Below are 22,349 nucleotides of genomic sequence, written 5' to 3'. Positions count from 1 at the left end.
CGCACATGCATATATATATACATACATCTAGGTTTTTCTCCTTTTTCTAAATAGCTCTTGTTCTTCTTTATTTCTTCTATAGTCCATGGGGAAGTGGAAAAGAATCTTTCCTCCGTAAGCCATGCGTGTCGTATGAGGCGACTAAAATGCCAGGAGCAATGGGCTAGTAACCCCTTCTCCTGTAGACATTTACTAAAAAAGAGAAGAAGAAAAACTTTATAAAACTGGGATGCTTAAATGTGCGTGGATGTAGTGCGGATGACAAGAAACAGATGATTGCTGATGTTATGAATGAAAAGAAGTTGGATGTCCTGGCCCTAAGCGAAACGAAGCTGAAGGGGGTAGGGGAGTTTCAGTGGGGGGAAATAAATGGGATTAAATCTGGAGTATCTGAAAGAGTTAGAGCAAAGGAAGGGGTAGCAGTAATGTTAAATGATCAGTTATGATAGGAGAAAAGAGAATATGAATGTGTAAATTCAAGAATTATGTGGATTAAAGTAAAGGTTGGATGCGAGAAGTGGGTCATAATAAGCGTGTATGCACCTGGAGAAGAGAGGAATGCAGAGGAGAGAGAGAGATTTTGGGAGATGTTAAGTGAATGTATAGGAGCCTTTGAACCAAGTGAGAGAGTAATTGTGGTAGGGGACCTGAATGCTAAAGTAGGAGAAACTTTTAGAGAGGGTGTGGTAGGTAAGTTTGGGGTGCCAGGTGTAAATGATAATGGGAGCCCTTTGATTGAACTTTGTATAGAAAGGGGTTTACTTATAGGTAATACATATTTTAAGAAAAAGAGGATAAATAAGTATACAAGATATGATGCAGGGCGAAATGACAGTAGTTTGTTGGATTATGTATTGGTAGATAAAAGACTGTTGAGTAGACTTCAGGATGTACATGTTTATAGAGGGGCCACAGATATATCACATCACTTTCTAGTTGTAGCTACACTGAGAGTAAAAGGTAGATGGGATACAAGGAGAATAGAAGCATCAGGGAAGAGAGAGGTGAAGGTTTATAAACTAAAAGAGGAGGCAGTTAGGGTAAGATATAAACAGCTATTGGAAGATAGATGGGCTAATGAGAGCATAGGCAATGGGGTCGAAGAGGTATGGGGTAGGTTTAAAAATGTAGTGTTAGAGTGTTCAGCAGAGGTTCGTGGTTACAGGAAAGTGGGTGCGGGAGGGAAGAGGAGCGACTGGTGGAATGATGATGTAAAGAGAGTAGTAAGGGAGAAAAAGTTAGCATATGAGAAGTTTTTACAAAGTAGAAGTGATGCAAGGAGGGAAGAGTATATGGAGAAAAAGAGAGATGTTAAAAGAGTGGTGAAGCAATGTAAAAAAATAGCAAATGAGAGAGTGGGTGAGATGTTATCAACAAATTTTGTTGAAAATAAGAAAAAGTTTTGGAGTGAGATTAACAAGTTAAGAAAGCCTAGAGAACAAATGGATTTGTCAGTTAAAAATAGGAGAGGAGAGTTATTAAATGGAGAGTTAGAGGTATTGGGAAGATGGAGGGAATATTTTGAGGAATTGTTAAATGTTGATGAAGATAGGGAAGCTGTGATTTCGTGTATAGGACAAGGAGGAATAACATCTTGTAGGAGTGAGGAAGAGCCAGTTGTGAGTGTGGGGGAAGTTCGTGAGGCAGTAGGTAAAATGAAAGGGGGTAAGGCAGCCGGGATTGATGGGATAAAGATAGAAATGTTAAAAGCAGGTGGGGATATAGTTTTGGAGTGGTTGGTGCAATTATTTAATAAATGTATGGAAGAGGGTAAGGTACCTAGGGATTGGCAGAGAGCATGCATAGTTCCTTTGTATAAAGGCAAAGGGGATAAAAGAGAGTGCAAAAAATATAGGGGGATAAGTCTGCTGAGTATACCTGGTAAAGTGTAGGGTAGAGTTATTATTGAAAGAATTAAGAGTAAGACGGAGAATAGGATAGCAGATGAACAAGGAGGCTTTAGGAAAGGTAGGGGGTGTGTGGACCAGGTGTTTACAGTGAAACATATAAGTGAACAGTATTTAGATAAGGCTAAAGAGGTCTTTGTGGCATATATGGATTTGGAAAAGGCGTATGACAGGGTGGATAGGGGGGCAATGTGGCATATGTTGCAAGTGTATGGTGTAGGAGGTAGGTTACTGAAAGCAGTGAAGACTTTTTAGGAGGATAGTGAGGCTCAAGTTAGAGTATGTAGGAAAGAGGGAAATTATTTCCCAGTAAAAGTAGGCCTTAGACAAGGATGTGTGATGTCACCGTGGTTGCTTAATATATTTATAGATGGGGTTGTAAGAGAAGTAAATGCGAGGGTCTTGGCAAGAGGCGTGGAGTTAAAAGATAAAGAATCACACATAAAGTGGGAGTTGTCACAGCTGCTCTTTGCTGATGACACTGTGCTCTTTGGAGATTCTGAAGAGAAGTTGCAGAGATTGGTGGATGAATTTGGTAGGGTGTGCAAAAGAAGAAAATTAAAGGTGAATACAGGAAAGAGTAAGGTTATGAGGATAACAAAAAGATTAGGTGATGAAAGATTGAATATCAGATTGGAGGGAGAGAGTATGGAGGAGGTGAATGTATTCAGATATTTGGGAGTGGACGTGTCAGCGGATGGGTCTATGAAAGATGAGGTGAATCATAGAATTGATGAGGGGAAAAGAGTGAGTGGTGCACTTAGGAGTCTGTGGAGACAAAAAACTTTGTCCTTGGAGGCAAAGAGAGGAATGCATGAGAGTATAGTTTTACCAATGCTCTTATATGGGTGTGAAGCATGGGTGATGAATGTTGCAGCGAGGAGAAGGCTGGAGGCAGTGGAGATGTCATGTCTGAGAGCAATGTGTGGTGTGAATATAATGCAGAGAATTCGTAGTTTGGAAGTTAGGAGGAGGTGCGGGATTACCAAAACTGTTGTCCAGAGGGCTGAGGAAGGGTTGTTGAGGTGGTTCGGACATGTGGAGAGAATGGAGCGAAACAGAATAACTTCAAGAGTGTATCAGTCTGTAGTGGAAGGAAGGCGGGGTAGGGGTCGGCCTAGGAAAGGTTGGAGGGAGGGGGTAAAAGAGGTTTTGTGTGCGAGGGGCTTGGACTTCCAGCAGGCATGCGTGAGCGTGTTTGATAGGAGTGAATGGAGACAAATGGTTTTTAATACTTGACGTGCTGTTGGAGTGTGAGCAAAGTAACATTTATGAAGAGGTTCAGGGAAACCGGCAGGCCGGACTTGAGTCCTGGAGATGGGAAGTACAGTGCCTGCACTCTGAAGGAGGGGTGTTAATGTTGCAGTTTAAAAACTGAAGTGTAAAGCACCCTTCTGGCAAGACGGTGATGGAGTGAATGATGGTGAAAGTTTTTCTTTTACGGGCCACCCTGCCTTGGTGGGAATCGGCCAGTGTGATAAAAAAAAAAAAAAATCTATAAATATGTTAAACAACCATGGTGGCATTACTATTATTACATTATTATTATTATTATTATTATTATTATTATTATTATTATTATTATTATTATTATAAATGGTACACTGCACAATAGCAAATTTATGCAAGACAAACCTATTAAACATTAACCCTTTCAGGGCTTCCGACGTACTAGTACGGCTTATGCACCAGGGTTACTGACGTACTAGAACGCCTGAGTTCTAGCGCCATCAAATCTAGTGAGAGAAACCTGGTAGGTCTACATATGAAAGTATGGGTTTATATGGTCAGTGTGCACAGTATAAAAAAATCCTGCAGCACACAGTGCATAATGAGAAAAAAAAACTCCAACCGTGTTTATGGTTTAAAACAGCGAATTTGCAGTGTATTTTTGTATGGTATTTATGGTTGTATTCTAGTTTTCCTGGTCTCATTTTATAGAATGGAAGACATATTACAGAAATTCAGATGATTTTGACTGGTTTCATAATGAAAATTATCTTGAAATTGAGCTCAAAGTAGCAGAAATGTTCGATTTTTACCAAAGTTCAAAGTAAACAAATCATGCCAAGCATCCAATACACGTAAACTAGTGAGTCTAATATTCTTTCACAACTGCACTGATATTATTTATACCATTTCTACACTAATGCAGTAGTCTGCATAACAGTAAATCTTCTATTTTTTGTGAGAATAAAAATTCAAAGTGGAAAGCAAAAGAGATATAAGAGAGGCCTGGGGATGTGACTAATGAACAGAGAAAATGTTATTTTGCCAGGAATGTCTGTCTTGCTTATTCTGGACCCTATTTGGAAATTGGCATCTTCTGAAATTTGTGTGAAATTGGCAAAGTTGCCAATTTCTGACCAATTTATTGGATACTTGAAATCAGGAAATGGGTGGTTTCTTGTACTTATTCGATAGACAAAATGTAGTTCTAATGAAATAGATATGATTTTTGTCGACTAGTACATTGAAATTAGCCAAAAAAGGGCTCAAAGTGGGCGAAATCGCCGATGCATCAACATCGTCAAGACCGCTAACTTCGCGAGAGCATAATTCCGTAAGTTTTCCATCAAATTTCATTATGATCGGGAAGAGATTCACTATCATTTCATGAGATTTTTTTTTTTTTTTCAAAAAAATTTTCGACCCTGAAAACAAGTTTAGGAGAGGGCCTCTCGACCCTGAAAAGGTTAAGGAACCCTTCAGAATAGTTAAATGCTTAAGACATTTTATCATGATAGTGGCTTTCTTTGTGCTTAACCCTTTCAGGGTCCGTGCCATAGATCTACGGCTTTACATTCAGGGTCCAAACCGTAGATCTACGCCATGAGCTCAGCTCACTTTGATAAGCTGTGAGTAGTAAATTTGGGCCTAGATATGAGAGAATATATCTATGTGGTATGTGTGCACCACATAAAACAAATCCTGCAGCACACAGTGCATAATGAGAGAAGAAAAACTGAGACCGTAATTTTCGATTAAAACAGCGATTTTGCAGTGTTTTTCATATGTTTTTTATAGTTGCATTTGCAATTTCTTGGTCTCATTTGATAGAATGGAAGATATAATATGGAAATGGAGATGATTTTGATTGGTTTTAGTACTGAAAATAGCTTGAAACTGAGCTCAAAGTAGCAGAAATGTTCAATTTTTGCCAATGTTCAAGAGTAAACAAATGACCTCACAAGTCTAATACATGACAGCTGGTGGGTCTAATATACATTCACAAATGTGGTGATATTATTTATACAATTATTACAGTATTGCATAACAGTAAATCTTCTATTTTTTGGTTTGAATAAAAAATTCATTATGTGAATAAAAAATCAAAATGGAATTCATTTGTAAAGTCTGAAAATGTAACTAATGAGCAGAGGAAATGTTAGTTTAGTGCCCGGAATGCCTGTATTGTTTATTTTGAACCCTATTTTGAAATTGGAATATTTTGAACTTTGCATTAAATTGGCCAAATTACCAATTTCCGGTCACTTTATTTTGCTGTTGAAATAGTTGACTTGGCAATTTCTTGTGCTCAATCGATAGAATAGAAGTAATACTAGTAAAATAGCTAAGAATTTGGTTGACTGGAATACTGTAATTGCCCTATAATGGGAGTCAAAGTCGGCAAAATCGCCGATGCGTAAATATCGCCGACACATTAAAATTCGCAAGAGCATAATTTTGTCAATTTTCCATCAAATTTCGTACTTTCTGTTTTATTACCTTCAGAAAAAGATTCTCTACCATTTCATAAGAAAAAATAACAAAATTATTTTTTGAAAATTCTTGGACCCTCGTGCACACTTTGAAATTTGGCCTCTGAACCCTGAAAGGATTAACAAATCAAAATTGTGAATACACATTGCAAAGAAATAAAATCTTAATCTTTCATCTTAATCATGTCTGTAAGGGTTACCTGTAAGAGTAGCCATGTTGACAATTGCCCTGGGTTTGTGCTGTGAGGCATAATGAAGAGCATCAGCCAGTATTAATCTTCCCTCTGCATCTGTGTTGTCAACTTGGATAGACTTTCCATTAGATGCTACCACAACATCGCCAGGTTTTGTAGCTCTGCTCCCTGGCATATTCTCACACAGTGGGATAAAACCTGCAAATGTAATCAATTCTAAGATATATTGTATAAGACACCATCTGCCTTCAATTCCCATTACATTAAAAGCAACACAAACATTGCACAGTAATTGAGTTTGACACAAAAATATTTTGAATTTACTACTTTCCTTTAAAAAAATGTAAATTGTTATATTCAGCAAGATCTCAAGCTCCTCTATATACTACTACAATTTTTTTGTACATAAAATTAAAAATGCAAATTTTTACAGGGCATACCCTGAAGGCCTTTCCATGCACAATTCAATATCAGATGTACTTTCTCCAACACATTTACATAAAAATAGCACTACATTGAGGTGCTTTGATCCATGGGGAAGTGGAGAAAGGATCCTTCCTCCATAAGCCATGCACAACCACAATGGTTGCCTTATGTACACTTTTTGTTTTTTAACAAACCAGTGGTCTCCCACCAAGGCAGGGTGACCCAAAAATGAAGAAACAAAAGTTTTTCTTTTTATTTTACATTTAGTAATTTATACAGGAGAAGGGGTTAATAACCCCTTACTCCTAGCATTTTAGTCACTATTAACCCCATCTCCTGTATAAATTACTAAATGCAAAAAGAAGAAAAACTTTTGTTTCTTCATTTTTGGGTCATCTTGCCTTGGTGGGAGACTACTGGTTAGTTAAAAAAAAAGTGTACATAAAGCAATGGTTGTGGCTGCCATCAAGACAACGCTTTTATTAGACATTTTGATATACTGGGAGGTGGACAGATAAACTGACCTGCCATCTTTAAGGTTTTATTGAAAGGGAACTTCACCCAGTGACCCTATGTTCTCTACTGAGGCACCATTGCACTCTGGATATGTACCTGTCTTTTTGTTCACAGATCAGATGGCTAACGTCATGGATACTATGTGCTTTGTCAGCTAGGGACTTAAGTTTATAACTCACAAAACTGTAATAACACGATTGCAAATAAATCATCAGTGTTTCCCCTCTGCATCATGCCATTGATGTGGGGAGGATTGCCTCCTCTTGCTACCTTTCCAGCCTTGATCCTTGCAGCCAGCACCCTTTTACTTTCAAGTTTTAACATTATGAGCCAGAAAATGGCTAACACTGAAAAAAAAATACGAGCACAGGATGACCATCAATAATCCAGCATTATCGGGACCTGTAGGGTGATGGATTAGTGATTTTGCCAGATTACAAAGCGGTTAGGTTAGAATGCACTTAACCCAATGGCAATAGTTACGCATCTACGATTTCACCAACTTTACACCCAGTTTCTGGCCCATTAAATTGCTCCAGTCTACCAAACTCACAGCTATTTCACTAGTATTCCATCTATTCTGTCAACTGAATACTAGTAACTGCCCATTTACCTATTTCAACTACCCAATATAGTGGTCAGAAATTGGTAATCTGGCCTATGTCGCACAAATTTCAAGACATGCCAATTTCAAAATAGGGTCCAGAATAAAGAATGCTGACATTCCTGGTACTAAAATAACATTTTCTCTGTTCATTACTCACATCTCCAGGCCCCTCTTATAATATGCTTGCTTTCCATTTTGAAATTTTAATCACACATTAAATAGAAGATTTACTGTTATGCAGACTACTGCATTATTGTAATTTTTTTCTTATTAACACATCGGCTGTTTCCCACCAAGGCAGGGTGTCTTGAAAAAGAAAAACTTCCATCATCATTTGCTCCATCGCTGTCATGCCAGAGGCATGCTTACACTACAGTTATAAAACTGCAACATTAACACCTCTCCTTCAGAGTGCTGGAACTGTATTTCCAATACACTCCAACAGCACATCAAGTCCTAAAAACCATTTCTCTCCATTTGCTCCTATCTAATATGCTCACGCACGCATGCTGGAAGTCCAAGGCCCCGCACACAAAACCTCCTTTACTCCATCCCTCCAACCTTTCCTAGGCCAACCCGTACCCTGCCTTCCCTCCACTACAGATTTATACACTCTTGAAGTCTTTCTATTTTGTTCCATCCTCTCTACATGTCCAAACCAGCTAAATAACCCCTCCTCAGCCCTTTGGATAATAGTTTTGGTAATCCCACACTTCCTCCTAAACTCCAAACTACGGATTCTCTGCATTATATTCACACCACACATTGTCCTCAGTCATGACACATCCACTGCCTCCAGCCTTCTCCTTGTTGCAACATTCACCACCCATGCCTCACACCCATACAAGAGCATTGGTATAACTATACTCTCATACATTCCCCTCTTTGCTTTCATGGATCAAGTTCTTTGTCTCCACAGACTCCTCAGTGCACCATTCAACTTTTTCCCTTCGGCAGTTCTATGATTTACTTCATCTTTCATAGACCCATCTACTGATACGTCCACTCCCAAATATCTGACTACATTCACCTCCATAGTCTCTCCCTCCAATCTGATATCCAATCTTCCGTTACCTAATTCTTTTGTTATCCTTGTCACGTTACTCTTTCCTATATTCACTTTTAATTTCCTTCTTTTATATACCCTACCAAACTCATCAATAAACCTCTGCAACTTCTCTTCAAAATCTCCCAAAAGCACAGTGTCATCAGCAAAGAGCAACTGTGACAACTACTTTGTGTTAGATTCTTTATCTTTTAACCCCACACCTCTTGCCAACACCTGAGCATTCACTTCTCTTAAAACTCCATCTATAAATATATTGAACAACCATAGTGACATCACACATCCCTGTCTAAGGCCTACCTCTGCTGAGAAATTATCTCCCCTCGCCTACATACTCTAACCTGAGCCTCACTATCCTCGTAAAGACTCTTCACTTGCTTTCAATAACCTACCTCCTATTACATACATTTGCAACATCTGCCACATTACCCCCTTATCCACCCTATCATACGGCTTTTCCAAATCCATAAACGCCACAAAAACCTCTTTACCCTTATCTAAATACTGTTCATCTATATGTTTAACTGCAAACACTTGGTCTACACACCTCCTACCCTTCCTAAAGCCTCCTTGTTCATCTGATATCTTGCTCTCAGTCTTACTCTTAACCCTTTCATTGTTGGTCCTGTAATATTACGGCCTGAGAGTCAGCATTAGTCGCGTAATACTATGCAAAAAATTCTAGCAGCTTTAAATCTAGCGGGAGAAAGCTGATAGGCCTGCATTTGAGAGAATGGGTCTGTGTGGTCAGTGTGCATAGTATAAAAAAAATTGTGGAGCCAGTGATGCATTGTGGGAATGCCTTGTTTCCCATGCCTCACGGTAAAAAATACCTCACTCTCTGGCGAATTAGGACTCATCTTTTCCCAAGTGATAGTTCTAACACAGAAGAAGTGTCAGTGAAGGTGAAAGCCCAGGAAACCAGAAGGAGGGAAGAAAGAAAGAAAGAAATTCAAATTCAAAGTTTATTCTCTATGAAGATTACAACGTTGAATTTACAGAATTTGGTTGTTGTGTGGCTTACATGTAGTTCAATAATGATTACAGAGTGTACCACTAGAACGCCTAGCATGGCTAGGCATTTCGGGCAGACTTAGTTTAATTCTTTATTTTAAAATATTACAAATTATGAGGTAAGTTGGTATTATGGCTAAGTGACTAAATACTAGTTTGTGAGTTTAGCAATGTGAATGCTTTTGTTTTGGCACAGTACATAGTTTCAGTATTGGAGTATCATAGGATTCATTATTTTAAGATTGAGATTAATATTTCTGTTTATGGTCAAATGGGTGAGTGAGTGTAAGTGTGAACCACCAGGTGGTATTCGTGTAGTTAGTTGATGGGGTTTATCAGGGAGATAAGATGTTTTCTAATGGTAGTTTTGAAGGTGATGAATGTGTCTGCAGTTCTAGAGTTCTCAGGTAGGGTGTTCCAGATTTTAGGGCCTTTGACATACATTTAATTTTTGTAAAGGTTTAGTTGGACATGGGGAATGTCGTAGAGATGTTTGTGTCTGGTGTTATGCCTGTGGGTTCTGTCACAACTATCAAGAAAGCGTTTTAGGTCAAGGTTGATATTGGAGTTTAAGGTCCTGTAGATGTAGATTGCACAGTAGTAAGTGTGGATGTACTGAACAGGGAGTAAGTTTAGATTTATGAAGAGTGGGGGGGGGTGTTGCCAGGGATGGGATTTAGTGATTATTCTTACTGCAGCTTTTTGTTGGGTTATTATTGGCTTTAGGTGTATTGCTGCAGTTGATCCCCAAGCACAAATAGCATAGGTGAGGTATGGATAAATAAGTGAGTGGTATAGTGTGAGAAGGGCATTTTGAGGCACGTAGTATCGTATCTTGGAGAGGATCCCAACTGTTTTGGATACTTTTTTGGTTATGTGTTGGATATGGGTGCTGAAATTCAGGTTGTTGTCAAGGTATAGGCCTAAGAATTTGCCCTCATTATGTCTGGTAATTAGAGTGTTGTCGATCTTAATGTTAATTTGTGCATCTCCTGCTCTGCTACCAAACATAATATAGTAGGTTTTGTCAGTGTTAAGCGTAAGTTTATTGGCTGTCATCCAAGTCGATATTTTGATCAGCTCCTCGTTAACAATGGTGTTGAGGGTGGCAAGATTAGGGTGAGAGATGACGTAAGTCGTGTCGTCAGCAAAGAGAATGGGTTTCAGGTGTTGGGATACGTTTGGAAGATCATTGATGTATATGAGGAAGAGCAGGGGACCAAGGACACTTCCCTGCGGAACTCCAGTATCAAGTGGCCGTGTTGTTGATGCTGAAAGAAAGAAAGAAAGAAAAAAAGAAAGAAAGAAAGAAAGAAAGAAAGAAAGAAAGAAAGAAAGAAAGAAAGAAAGAAAGAAAGAAAGAAAGAAAGAAAGAAAGAAAGGAAGGAAGGAAGGAAGGAAGGAAGGAAGGAAAGAAGGAAGAGATGAGATAAAGGAAGGAAGGAAGAGATGAGAGGAAGGAAGGAGGGAAGGATGACCCAGACGACCATCAACCTGGGATAACCCAAAAAAGTCAGACAAAGTGACTTATTTCCATGTGGGTGGTGGGAAACATAGCATGCTTGTTGCGGAAGACGGTGTGGGTAATGAGTGGTGGTGATTTTGTAATGCGTCATTGTGACACCAGCCATGCCTCTCTCAGCACCCACAACAAAGGTCAAACACACACAACAACCTTCCACTAGCTGTAGCAGTTCTAGGAACGTGTCCAGTGACTATATATGTGTATATTAACAACTTTTTTCATTGTTGTTTGTGTAAACAGGGTTTGTAAACATTGTAATGATAATACTTGTGCAATTATTGTGTTGTATACAAGTGGATATATATACATTACACATTATATTGGTCTCACAGGCCACAAAAGTTACTTGAAAATTTAAAATATTAAAGAACAAAAGATAATATGCAATAAAAGTAAAAATAATATCGAGTGAGTGATAGTCACTGATGTTGCTAGAAGCGGTTCACTTTCTGTCAGCTTCATGCCTCTATATCTCAGTAAGTTCTGATTGCAATTTTTTTTAACCCTTTAAGTGTTTCAGCATTATATATATGGCTTACGAGCCACCATATTTGATGTATATATACTCATAAATTCTAGCGGCTTCAAATCAAGTAGGAGAGAGCTGGTAGGCCCACATGTGAGAGAATGGGTCTGTGTGGTCAGTGTGCACCATATAAAAAAATCCTGCAACACGTAGTGCATAATGAGAAAAAAAAAACTTGCAACCTTTTTTTTTTTAATTAAAATGCTGACTTTAAGGTCTATTTTCATATAGTATTTATGGTTGTATTCTCGTTTTCTTGGTCTCATTTGATAGAATGGAAAACATATTATAGAAATAGAGGTGATTTTGATTGATTTTACTATCAAAAAAACCTAGAAATGGAGCTCAAAGTAGGGGAAATGTTTGATTTTTGCTGATGTTCAAAAGTAAACAAATGATGTCATTGTCCAATAAATGTCCAACTAGCCATTCTAATATGCAGTCATGAATGGGTTGACATTATTTATACAATTATTACAATATTGCAGTAGTCTGCATAACAGTAAATCTTCTATTTTTTGTTTGAATAAAAATTCAAAATAGAAAGCAAGAATAATATTAGAGAGGCCTGGAGATGTGACTGATTAACAAAGAAAATGTTATTTTAGAACCAGGAATGTCTGCATTGTTCATTCTGGACCCTGTTTTGAAATTGTCATATTTTATAATTTTCATGAAATTGGCCAAATTGCAAATTTCTGACCATGTTATTGGGTAGTTGAAATTGGTAAATGGGCAGTTTCTTGTACTCAATCGATAAAAAAAAAGGAGTTCTAAAGAAATAGCTACGAGTTTGGTCGATTGGAACAAGGGAATTAGCCAAAAATAGAGCTGGAAGTGGGTGAAATTGCCGATTCGTAAATATCGCCGAGGTTGCTAACTTCACAAGAATGTAATTCCGTCAGTTTTCCATCAAATTTTGTTCTTTTGGTGTCATTACAATCAGGAAAAGATTCTCTATCATTTCGTAAGAAAATAATTTTTTTTTTTTTTTTTTTGGGGGGGGGGGATTTTGACACCAGGAGACACCACATGATTTGGGGTTGCGACAGTCAAGGGGTTAAAAACCCACAAAAATATTCTTAAGATTTTGGTAATAAATTTTTTTTTTTTTTTTTTCAAATATTTTTTGACAGAGTGAGAGTTAAGAATCAGGGGTCCCGACAATGAAAGGGTTAATTCTTTCAATAATAACTCTACCACACACTTTACCAGGCATAATCAACAGATTTATTCCCCTATAATTTTTACACTCTCTTAAGTCCCCTTTACCTTTATACAAAGGAACTATGCATGCTCTCTGCCAATCCCTAGGTACCTTACCCTCTTCCATACATTTATTAAATAAAAACCAACCACTCCAAAACTATATCCCCATATGCTTTTAACATTTCTATCTTTATCCCACCAATCCCAGATGTTTTACCCCCTTTCATTCTACCCACTGCCCCACGCACTTCCCCACACTCACAACAGCTTCTTCCTCACTCCTATAAGATGTTATTCCTCCTTGCCCTATACACACAATCACTGATTCCCTATTTTCATCAATATTTAACAATTCCTCAAAATATTCCCTCCATCTTCCCAATACCTCTAACTCTCCATTTAATAACTCTCCTCTCCTATTTTTAACTAACAAATCCATTCGTTTCCTAGGCTTTCTCAACTTATTTATCTCACTTCAAAACTTTTTCTTATTTTCAACAAAATTTGTTGATAACATCTCACCCACTGTCTCATTTGCTCTCTTTTTACATTGCTTCACCACTCTCTTAACCTCTCTTTTCCTCTCCATATACTCTTCCCTCCTTGCATCACTTCTACTTTGTAAAAACTTCTCATATGCTAACTTTTTCTCCCTTACTACTCTCTTTACATCATCATTCCACCATTCGCTCCTCTTCCCTCCCGCACCCACTTTCCTGTAACCACAAACTTCTGCTGAACACTCTAACACTATATTCTTAAACTTACCCCATACATCTTCTACCCCATTGCCTATGCTCTCATTAGCCCATCTGTCCTCCAACAGTTGCTCATGTCTTACCCTAACTGCCTCCTCTTTCAGTTTATAAACCTTCACTTTTCTTTTACATGCTGCTTCCATTTTACTTGTATCCCATCTACCTTTTACTTTCACTGTAGCTGCAACTAAAAAGTGATCTGATATATCTGTGGCCCCTCTATAAACATGTACAGCCTGAAGTCTACCTAACAGTCTTTTTATCTACCCTTAAATCAGGTATAATCACAGATAGCACTACAGACCACTACCCTACCTTCCTCTTGACAAACATTAGTAAACCACCACTTGAATACAACAAAGTTTCATTTAGACTCCATGATGAGGCCTCAATAAGGAAGTTCACAGCTGACCTAGAGACTGTTGACTGGCCTACAGAATTCTCCAAGGCCAATGGTATTGACGACTGGACAGACATTTTTCTTAACAAATTACTTAGACTATACAACAAACATTGTCCTATAAAAACGAAACAGATCACAAACAAACGGTTTGGTTGCCCATAGCTAACCAGCACCATTCTGAAATCCATTGATAAGAAACACCAATATGAAAAGCAATATAGACAGGGCTTAACCCTTTGAGGGTCGACAGGCCCTCTCCGAAACTCGTTCTCAGGGTCGGCCAAATTTAAAAAAAAAAAAAAATTATTTTCTCTTATGAAAAGATAGAGAATCTTTTCCCGATCATAAAGACACCAAAAGTTTGAAATTTTATAGAAAACTTACGGAATTATGCTCTCGCAAAGTTAGCGGTCTCGGCGATGTTTACGCATCGGCGATTTTGCCCACTTTGAGCCCCATTTTCGGCCAATTTCACTGTACTAGTCGACAAAAAACATGAATATTTCGCTAGAACTCCATTTTTTCTATCGAATGGGTGCAAGAAACCACTCATTTATGAAATTCAACTATCCAGTACAGTGGTCAGAATTTAGCAATTTTGCCAATTTCACACAAATTTCAAAAGATGCCAATTTCCGAATAGGGTCCAGAATAAACAAGAAAGACATTTCTGGCACTAAAATGACATTTCCTCTGGTCATTAGTCACGTCTCAAGGCCCCTCTTATATTCTTTTGCTTTCCACTTTGAATTTTTATTCTCACAAAAAATAGAAGATTTACTGTTATGCAGACTACTGCATTAGTGTAAAAAATGGTATAAATATTATTGGTGCACTTGAGAAAGAATATTAGACTCACCAGTTGACGTGCATTGCACGCTTGGCACGATTTGTTTACTTTTGAAATTTGGTAAAAATCGAACATTTCTGCTACTTTGAGCTCAATTTCAAGGCACCTTTCTTTGTAAAACCAGTCAAAATCATCTCAATTTCTGTAATATGTCTTCCATTCTATAAAATGAGACCAAGAAAACTAGAATACAACAATAAATACCATACGAAAATACACTGCAAAGTCGCTGATTTATTAAAAAAAAATGGTAAATTTTTTTTTTCTCATTATGCACTGTGTGCTGCAGGATTTTTTTTAGACTGTGCACACTGACCACATAGACCCATTCTTTCATATGAAGGCCTACCAGCTTTCTCCCACTAGATTTGAGGCCGCTAGAATTTATGAGTACTAGTACGTCAAAAACCCCTACGCGTAAGACGTACTAGTACGACGAAAACCCTCAAAGGGTTAATACACAAAGATATTCTTAAACACTATTCATCAGTCCTCACCAAAGTAATAAAGAAAGCCAAACAACTATACTACTCCAGTAGATTCACTGACACAAGAGGATATATAAAAAAGATCTGGAAAACACTCTCAGATTCTAGGGACCCAAAAACTGAAAAAACCCAAGAATATTGCCCTAACTAAACCTAATGAAACACCACTGCATCCCACTGACACAGCTAACAAGATAAACGACTTCTTCTCAACCATAGTTCTAATCTCGCCAATAAAATCCCAAGCACCAATGCCCATGCCGGGGACTACCTAGATGGGAATTTCCCAAATTCCTTCTATCTTGCTCCAACTGAGCCCATGGAAGTCACCGAAATTATAAAGTCACTTAAAAATAACTCAGGGAATCTGTCTCATGTCCCACCATTATTGTATAAGAGAGCGGCCCATGTCCTCTCGCATGCTATCTCATTACTTTTTAACAAGTCACTAGAAACTAGCACCTTCCCGAAACTACTCAAGATGGCAAGGGTTACACCAATACATAAAGGTGGTGACCCTACAGATTTAAACAATTATAGGCCAATATCAAACTTACCATTGCTATCCAAAATCTTTGAGAAACTCGTGCACAGGAGACTATATTCATTTATAACGGCTCAAAACATACTCAACCCCTGCCAATTTAGATTCAGGAAAAATAAAAGCACTAACGATGCAATCATAAAAATGCTAGATCTGCTTTACACAGCATTGGAAAATAAGGAACATCCACCAGGAATTTTTATTGACCTAAGAAAAGCTTTTGACACAGTAGACAACGGCATCCTACTCCACAAACTTGACCATTATGGTATAAGAGGCCATGCGCTTGCATATTTCAAATCTTACCTTACTAATAGGTATCAGTATGTCACCATTAAAGACACAGCATCAACAACACAGCCACTTGATACTGGAGTTCCGCAGGGAAGTGTCCTTGGTCCCCTGCTCTTCCTCATATATATCAATGATCTTCCAAACGTATCTCAACACCTGAACCTCATTCTCTTTGCTGACGACACGACTTATGTCATCTCTCACCCTAATCTTGCCACCCTCAACACCATTGTTAATGAGGAGCTGATCAAAATATCGACTTGGATGACAGCCAATAAACTTACGCTTAACACTGACAAAACCTACTACAATATGTTCGGTAGCAGAGCAGGAGATGCGCAAATTAACATTAAGATCGACAACACTCTAATTGCCAGGCATAATGAGGGCAAATTCCTAGGCCTATACCTCGACAACAACCTGAACTTCAGCACCCATATCCAACACATAACCAAAAAAGTATCCAAAACGGTTGGGATCCTCTCCAAGATACGATACTATGTGCCGCAAACTGCCCTTCTCACACTATACCATTCACTTATATATCCATACCTCACCTATGCTATCTGTGCTTGGGGTTCAACTGCAGCAACACACCTAAAGCCAATAATAACCCAACAAAAAGCCACAGTAAGAATAATCACTAAATCCCATCCCTGGCAACACACCCCCCCCACTCTTCATAGATCTACAGAAAATATCTACCTGGATGAGTACTAACAAACTTACACTAAACATTGACAAAACCTACTTCATTCAGTTTGGTAACAGAGCTACAGATGTCCCTCTTAACATAATGATAAACGGATCACCTATCACAAAGCTAACAGAGGGAAAATTCTTAGGAATCCACCTTGATAATAGACTCAAATTTCATACACATATACAACAAATTTCTAAGAAAATTTCCAAGACTGTAGGCATACTATCGAAGATACGGTACTATGCTCCACAGTCAGCCCTCCTGGCCCTATATCACTCTCTTATTTACCCCTATCTCACCTATGGAATTTGTGCATGGGGCTCAACAACAAGTAACCATCTCAGACCACTAATTACCCAACAAAAGGCTGCAGTTAGAATGATAACAAATTCTCACTACAGGCAGCACACTCCACCAATATTCAATACACTCAACCTACTCACCATACAAAACATCCATACTTATTACTGCACCTATTACATACATAGAACACTCAACTCTGATATTAACCCTCCCCTCAAACATCTCCTTGCCAACCTCAACAGAACACATGACCATAACACAAGGCACAGATCACTCTTTGATATTCCTCGTGTCCATCTCACGCTATGCAAAAACTCAATGCACATAAAAGGCCCTAAAATCTGGAATTCATTACCTGTTAATATAAAAGAAACACTACCTGTTTATAAATTCAAGTCTCTTCTCAAAGATCACTTACTCACCCAAAACCAAATAAATACTGAATAACTGAACCTTATAAATTGTATATCTTAAATGTTTCTCACAATTATATCACATAAATGTTAAACCTAAAACCCAATCTAACTTTATTATTTTTTAAATTCACTACCTAACAGAATACTCCATTCTACTGAATTTACAACAATGCATGCAACCATATGACCTGTCTTTGTAATACTCACTTGTGCTTTATAGTAATCAGTTTACATTAATGTTTTTCACTGATTTCATCATTGCTTAGTTAATCTTAAGTTAATTTTAAGCCAGCCCGTAATGCTATGCATAGTATAAGTGGCTTTGGCATGCTGCTCTTATCTGTATTTTTTTTTTTTTTGTACCTCTGTAAGTGTGCTCAAATTATAAATAAATAAATAAATAAATAAATCTAAACTTACTCCCTGTTCAGTACATCCACACTTACTACTGTGCAATCTACATCTACAGGACCTTGAATTCCAATATTAACCTTGACCTAAAACGCTTTCTTGATAGTTGCGACAGAACCCACAGGCACAATACCAGACACAAACATCTCTATGACATTCCCCGTGTCCGACTAAACCTTTACAAAAATTCAATGTATGTCAAAGGCCCTAAAATCTGGAACACCCTACCTGAAAATTCTAAAACTGCAGACACATTCATCACCTTCAAAACTATCATCAGAAAACATCTTATCTCCCTGATACACCCTGTCAACTAATTACACGAATACCACCTGGTGGTTAACACTTACACTCACTCACCCATTTGACCATAAACAGAAATATCAATCTCAGTCTCAAAATAATGAATCTTAACTAGTCATAAGTTGGCCTGTGATACTCCAATACTGAAACTATGTATAGTGCCAAAACAAAAGCATTCACATTGCTAAACTCACAAACTAGTATTTAGTCACTTAGCCATAATACCAACTTACCTCATAATTTTGTAATATTTTAAACTTAAGATTTAATTTAAGTCTGCCCGAAATGCCTAGCCATGCTAGGTGTTCTAGTGGTACACTCTGTAATTATTATTTTACTACATGTAAACAATACAATAACCAAATTCTGTAAACTCAGCATTGTAATCCTTATAGAGAATAAACTTTGAATTTGAATTTGAATTTGAATTTGAATTTGAATACGTAGTCAAACAAACTACTGTCATTACGCCTTATATCATATCTTGTATACTTATTTATCCTCTTTTTCTTAAAATATGTGTCACCTATAACCAAACCCTTTTCTATACAAAGTTCAATCAAATGCTCCCCATTATCATTTACACCTGGCACCCCAAACTTACCTACCACACCCTCTCTAAATACTTCTCCTAACTTAGCATTTAGGTCCCCTACCACAATTACTCTCTCATTTGGGTCAAAAGTTCCTACACACTCGCTTAACATCTCCCGAACTCTCTCTCTCTCCTCTACACTCCTCTCTTTTCCAGGTACATATGCACTCTCTTTTCCAGGTACATATGCACTTTTCACATCCGACCCTTATTTTAATCCACATAATCCTTGAATTTATACATTTGTATTCCTTCTTCTCTCTCCATAACTGATCCTTCAACATTATTGCTACCCCTTCCTTAGCTTTAACTCTCTCAGATACTCCTGACTTAATCCTATGTATTTCTCATCACTGAATCTCCCCTACCCCTTCAGCTTTGTGTTGCTTAGGTCTAGAATATCGAACTTCTTTTCATTCATGACATTAGCAATCATTTCTTTCTTATCATCTACACTACATCTGCGCACATTCAATAATCCAAATTTTATAGTTTTCCTTTTCCTTGTTTTTTTAGTAGTTCATACAGGAGAGGGAGTTACTAGCCCATTGCTCCCCACAGTTAGTCGCCTCCTACGACACGCACAGCTTACTGAGGAAGAATTCTGTTCCACTTCCCCAGGGAGATAAGCAGAAATAAACAAGAACTAGGAAGAAAATAAAAGAAAACCCAGAGGGGTTAGTATATATATGCTTGTACATGCATGTGTAATGTGACCTAAGTGTAAGTAGAAGCAGCAAGATATACCTGCAACCTTGCATGTTTAAGAGACAGAAAGAGACACCAGCAATCCTGCCATCATGCAAAACAATTATAGGCTTGCATTTCACACTCATTTGGTTGAACTGTAGTGCCTCCCTGGGTGGTTGCTGTCTACCAACCTACTATATAAATAATGTCAACCCATTTGTGACTGCATATTAGACCAGCCAGTTGGGCATGTACTGGACGATGACATCATTTGTTTACTCTTGAACATCAGCAAAAATCGAACATTTCCACTACTTTGAGCTTAATTTCAAGGTACTTTCCATCCTAAAACCAATCAAAATCATATCTATTGCCATAAGATGTCTTCCATTCTATCAATGAGACCACAAAATTGAGAATACAACCATAAAAACCATATAAAAATACACAGCAAAATCACAGTTTTAAACCAAAAACACAGTCACCGTTTTTATCTCATTATGCACTATGTGCTGCAGGATTTTTTTTTATGTAGTGCACACTTACCACACAGACCTATTCTCTCATATGTAAGCCCAAATTTACTGGTCACAGCTTATCTGAGTGAGCTGAGCTCATGACGACCAACAGTGGCTTCAAAGCCACCTTATCTTTTATTTTTATTAACACAATGGCTGATTCCCACCAAGGCAGGGTGGCCCAAAGAAGAAAAACTTTCACCATCATTCACTCCATCACTGTCTTGCCAGAAGGGTGCTTTACACTACAGTTTTTAAACTGCAACATTAACACCCCTCCTTCAGAGTGCAGGCACTGTACTTCCCATCTCCAGGACTCAAGTCCGGCCTTATCTTTCATAATAATAATAATAATAATCATATCTTTATTTACTGCAAGTACATACATGTACAAGGTATACAGACCATAGCTGACATCAATGACATACTACTATATAGAAAGCCACTTTTTACACTGAGCATTTCAAGCAAATTAGGTCAGTTTTGTCCCAGGGACAGCAGGTGTCTTATGGAAACGTGTCCTAAAGTTTTCAAGCTGTACCGGAGAAGATTCAAACTCAGGAGCTCAGTGTGTGAGCTGAGTGCGCTAGTGATCGAGCTACAGGACAATGTATGGTGTATGTGCTTTACATGAGAAGCATTTCTTTTATTCGTTGGGTCCATGGCTAAGACTAAAAGTGAGCAGGTTATATCAACAAGTGGAGAAAAATAAAAATTAGAATGATTTATGAAACAAGTAGTGGCAGGTTGGTGTGGCAACCCCAGAGATCTGAATTTGTGCTAGCTGAAATTAGTGCCGGATTACTGATGGAACCGGAGTACTGATTGCTGGATTAGTGATGGCCGACCTGTACTAATAAAAAGTGACCAAAGGTTACTGAAGCTAATGGAAACGTTACAATACACTAATTACTGAAGGAAGAACAACATGAGCTTAGCTCTGCTCTTTTAAGTTGTAATAAGTAATCACATACACAGTACATTAACAGTTGTCATGCAGAATACCTGCTTTACATTTTGCTGCAAATAACAATATATAGTGCCAATATATGGCATAGACTGAACTAAATCTCTAAATGATGATTTGGTATTCACTGTGTTAACTGTCACATTATGACACCACTACAGGCCTCAAGCTGTTATATACCTTAACCCCTGAACTGTCCACACCCCTGAAGTTTGGAAAAATATAGCAGTACTGTATCTTCTCAAATGGTAACAACAGTAAAAATGTAAAAGCTGACGTAATGCTTACATAATTAACCCTTTCACTGTCAGTGACGTATAGACATAGCTTACTAGCCAGTGTTGGTGGTGTATTAATACACCAAAACTCTAGCAGCTTCAAATCTAGCAGGAGAAGGCTTGTAGACCTACATGTGAGAGAATGGGTCTGTGTAGTCAGTGTGTGCAGTACAAAAAAAAAAAATCGGGGAGGCTGCAGTGCATTGTGGGAGTGCTAATTCAGTACGCCTTGTTCAACAATGCCTAGCAGTAAGGAATACCTCACTCCCCGGCAAACTGGTACTCTTCCCTTCCCAAGTAATAGTTCTAACACAGACTGAAGTGTCAGTGAAGATGAATCTTATTGCTCTGAGGAGTTGGTAACTGAAAGCAATGCCCTGGATACCAGAAATAGTGCTGAAAACCCAGACAATCACCAACCTTCCACCTCTGGTGCTGGGCCATCCCATTCACCCTCACTTGTACCACAGCAAAAGAAGAAATTCATATTTTCTCATGGCTCACAGAATAGTGAGGATAGCGAGGCTCAGGTTAGGGTGTGTAGAAGAGAGGGAGACTTCTTCCTGGTAAAAGTAGGTCTTAGACAGGGATGTGTAATGTCACCATGATTGTTTAATATATTTATAGATGGGGTTGTAAAAGAAGTAAATGGTAGGGTGTTCAGGAGAGGGGTGGGATTAAATTATGGAGAATTAAATACAAAATGGGAAGTGACACAGTTACTTTTTGCTGATGATACTGTGCTTATGGGAGATTCTAAAGAAAAATTGCAAAGGTTAGTGGAGTGTGTATAAAGGTAGAAAGTTGAAAGTGAACATAGAAAAGAGTAAGGTGATGAGAGTATCAAATGATTTAGATAAAGAAAAAATTGGATATCAAATTGGGGAGGAGGAGTATGGAAGAAGTGAATGTTCTCAGATATTTGGGAGTTGACGTGTCAGCAGATGGATTAATGAAGGATGAGGTTAATCATAGAATTGATGAAGGAAAAAATGTGAGTGGCGCATTGAGGTATATGTGGAGGCAAAAAATGTTATCTATGGAGACAAAGAGGGGAATGTATGAAAGTATAGTAGTACCAACACTCTTATATGGGTGTGAAGCTTCGGTAGTAAA

At 38.1% G+C, this 22,349-nt stretch overlaps 1 protein-coding gene across 1 annotated transcript in view; it reads right to left on the bottom strand.

Annotated features, from left to right (window-relative positions):
* LOC128691736 (cytosol aminopeptidase) overlaps positions 1 to 22,349 on the bottom strand; it is a gene marked incomplete in the record, with an annotated part of 165,965 nt that overhangs the window by 73,764 nt on the left and 69,852 nt on the right. Inside the window, 1 exon segment of the mRNA XM_070088888.1 lies at positions 5,830 to 6,021. Coding sequence (XP_069944989.1) covers positions 5,830 to 6,021 — 192 coding nt within the window.

The sequence above is a fragment of the Cherax quadricarinatus genome, chromosome 26 (assembly GCF_038502225.1).
Source record: "Cherax quadricarinatus isolate ZL_2023a chromosome 26, ASM3850222v1, whole genome shotgun sequence".
Classification (NCBI taxonomy): Eukaryota; Metazoa; Arthropoda; class Malacostraca; order Decapoda; family Parastacidae; genus Cherax; species Cherax quadricarinatus.
The sequence above is the reverse complement of the archived record's forward strand: the minus strand, read 5'-3'. Positions and strand labels throughout refer to the sequence as shown.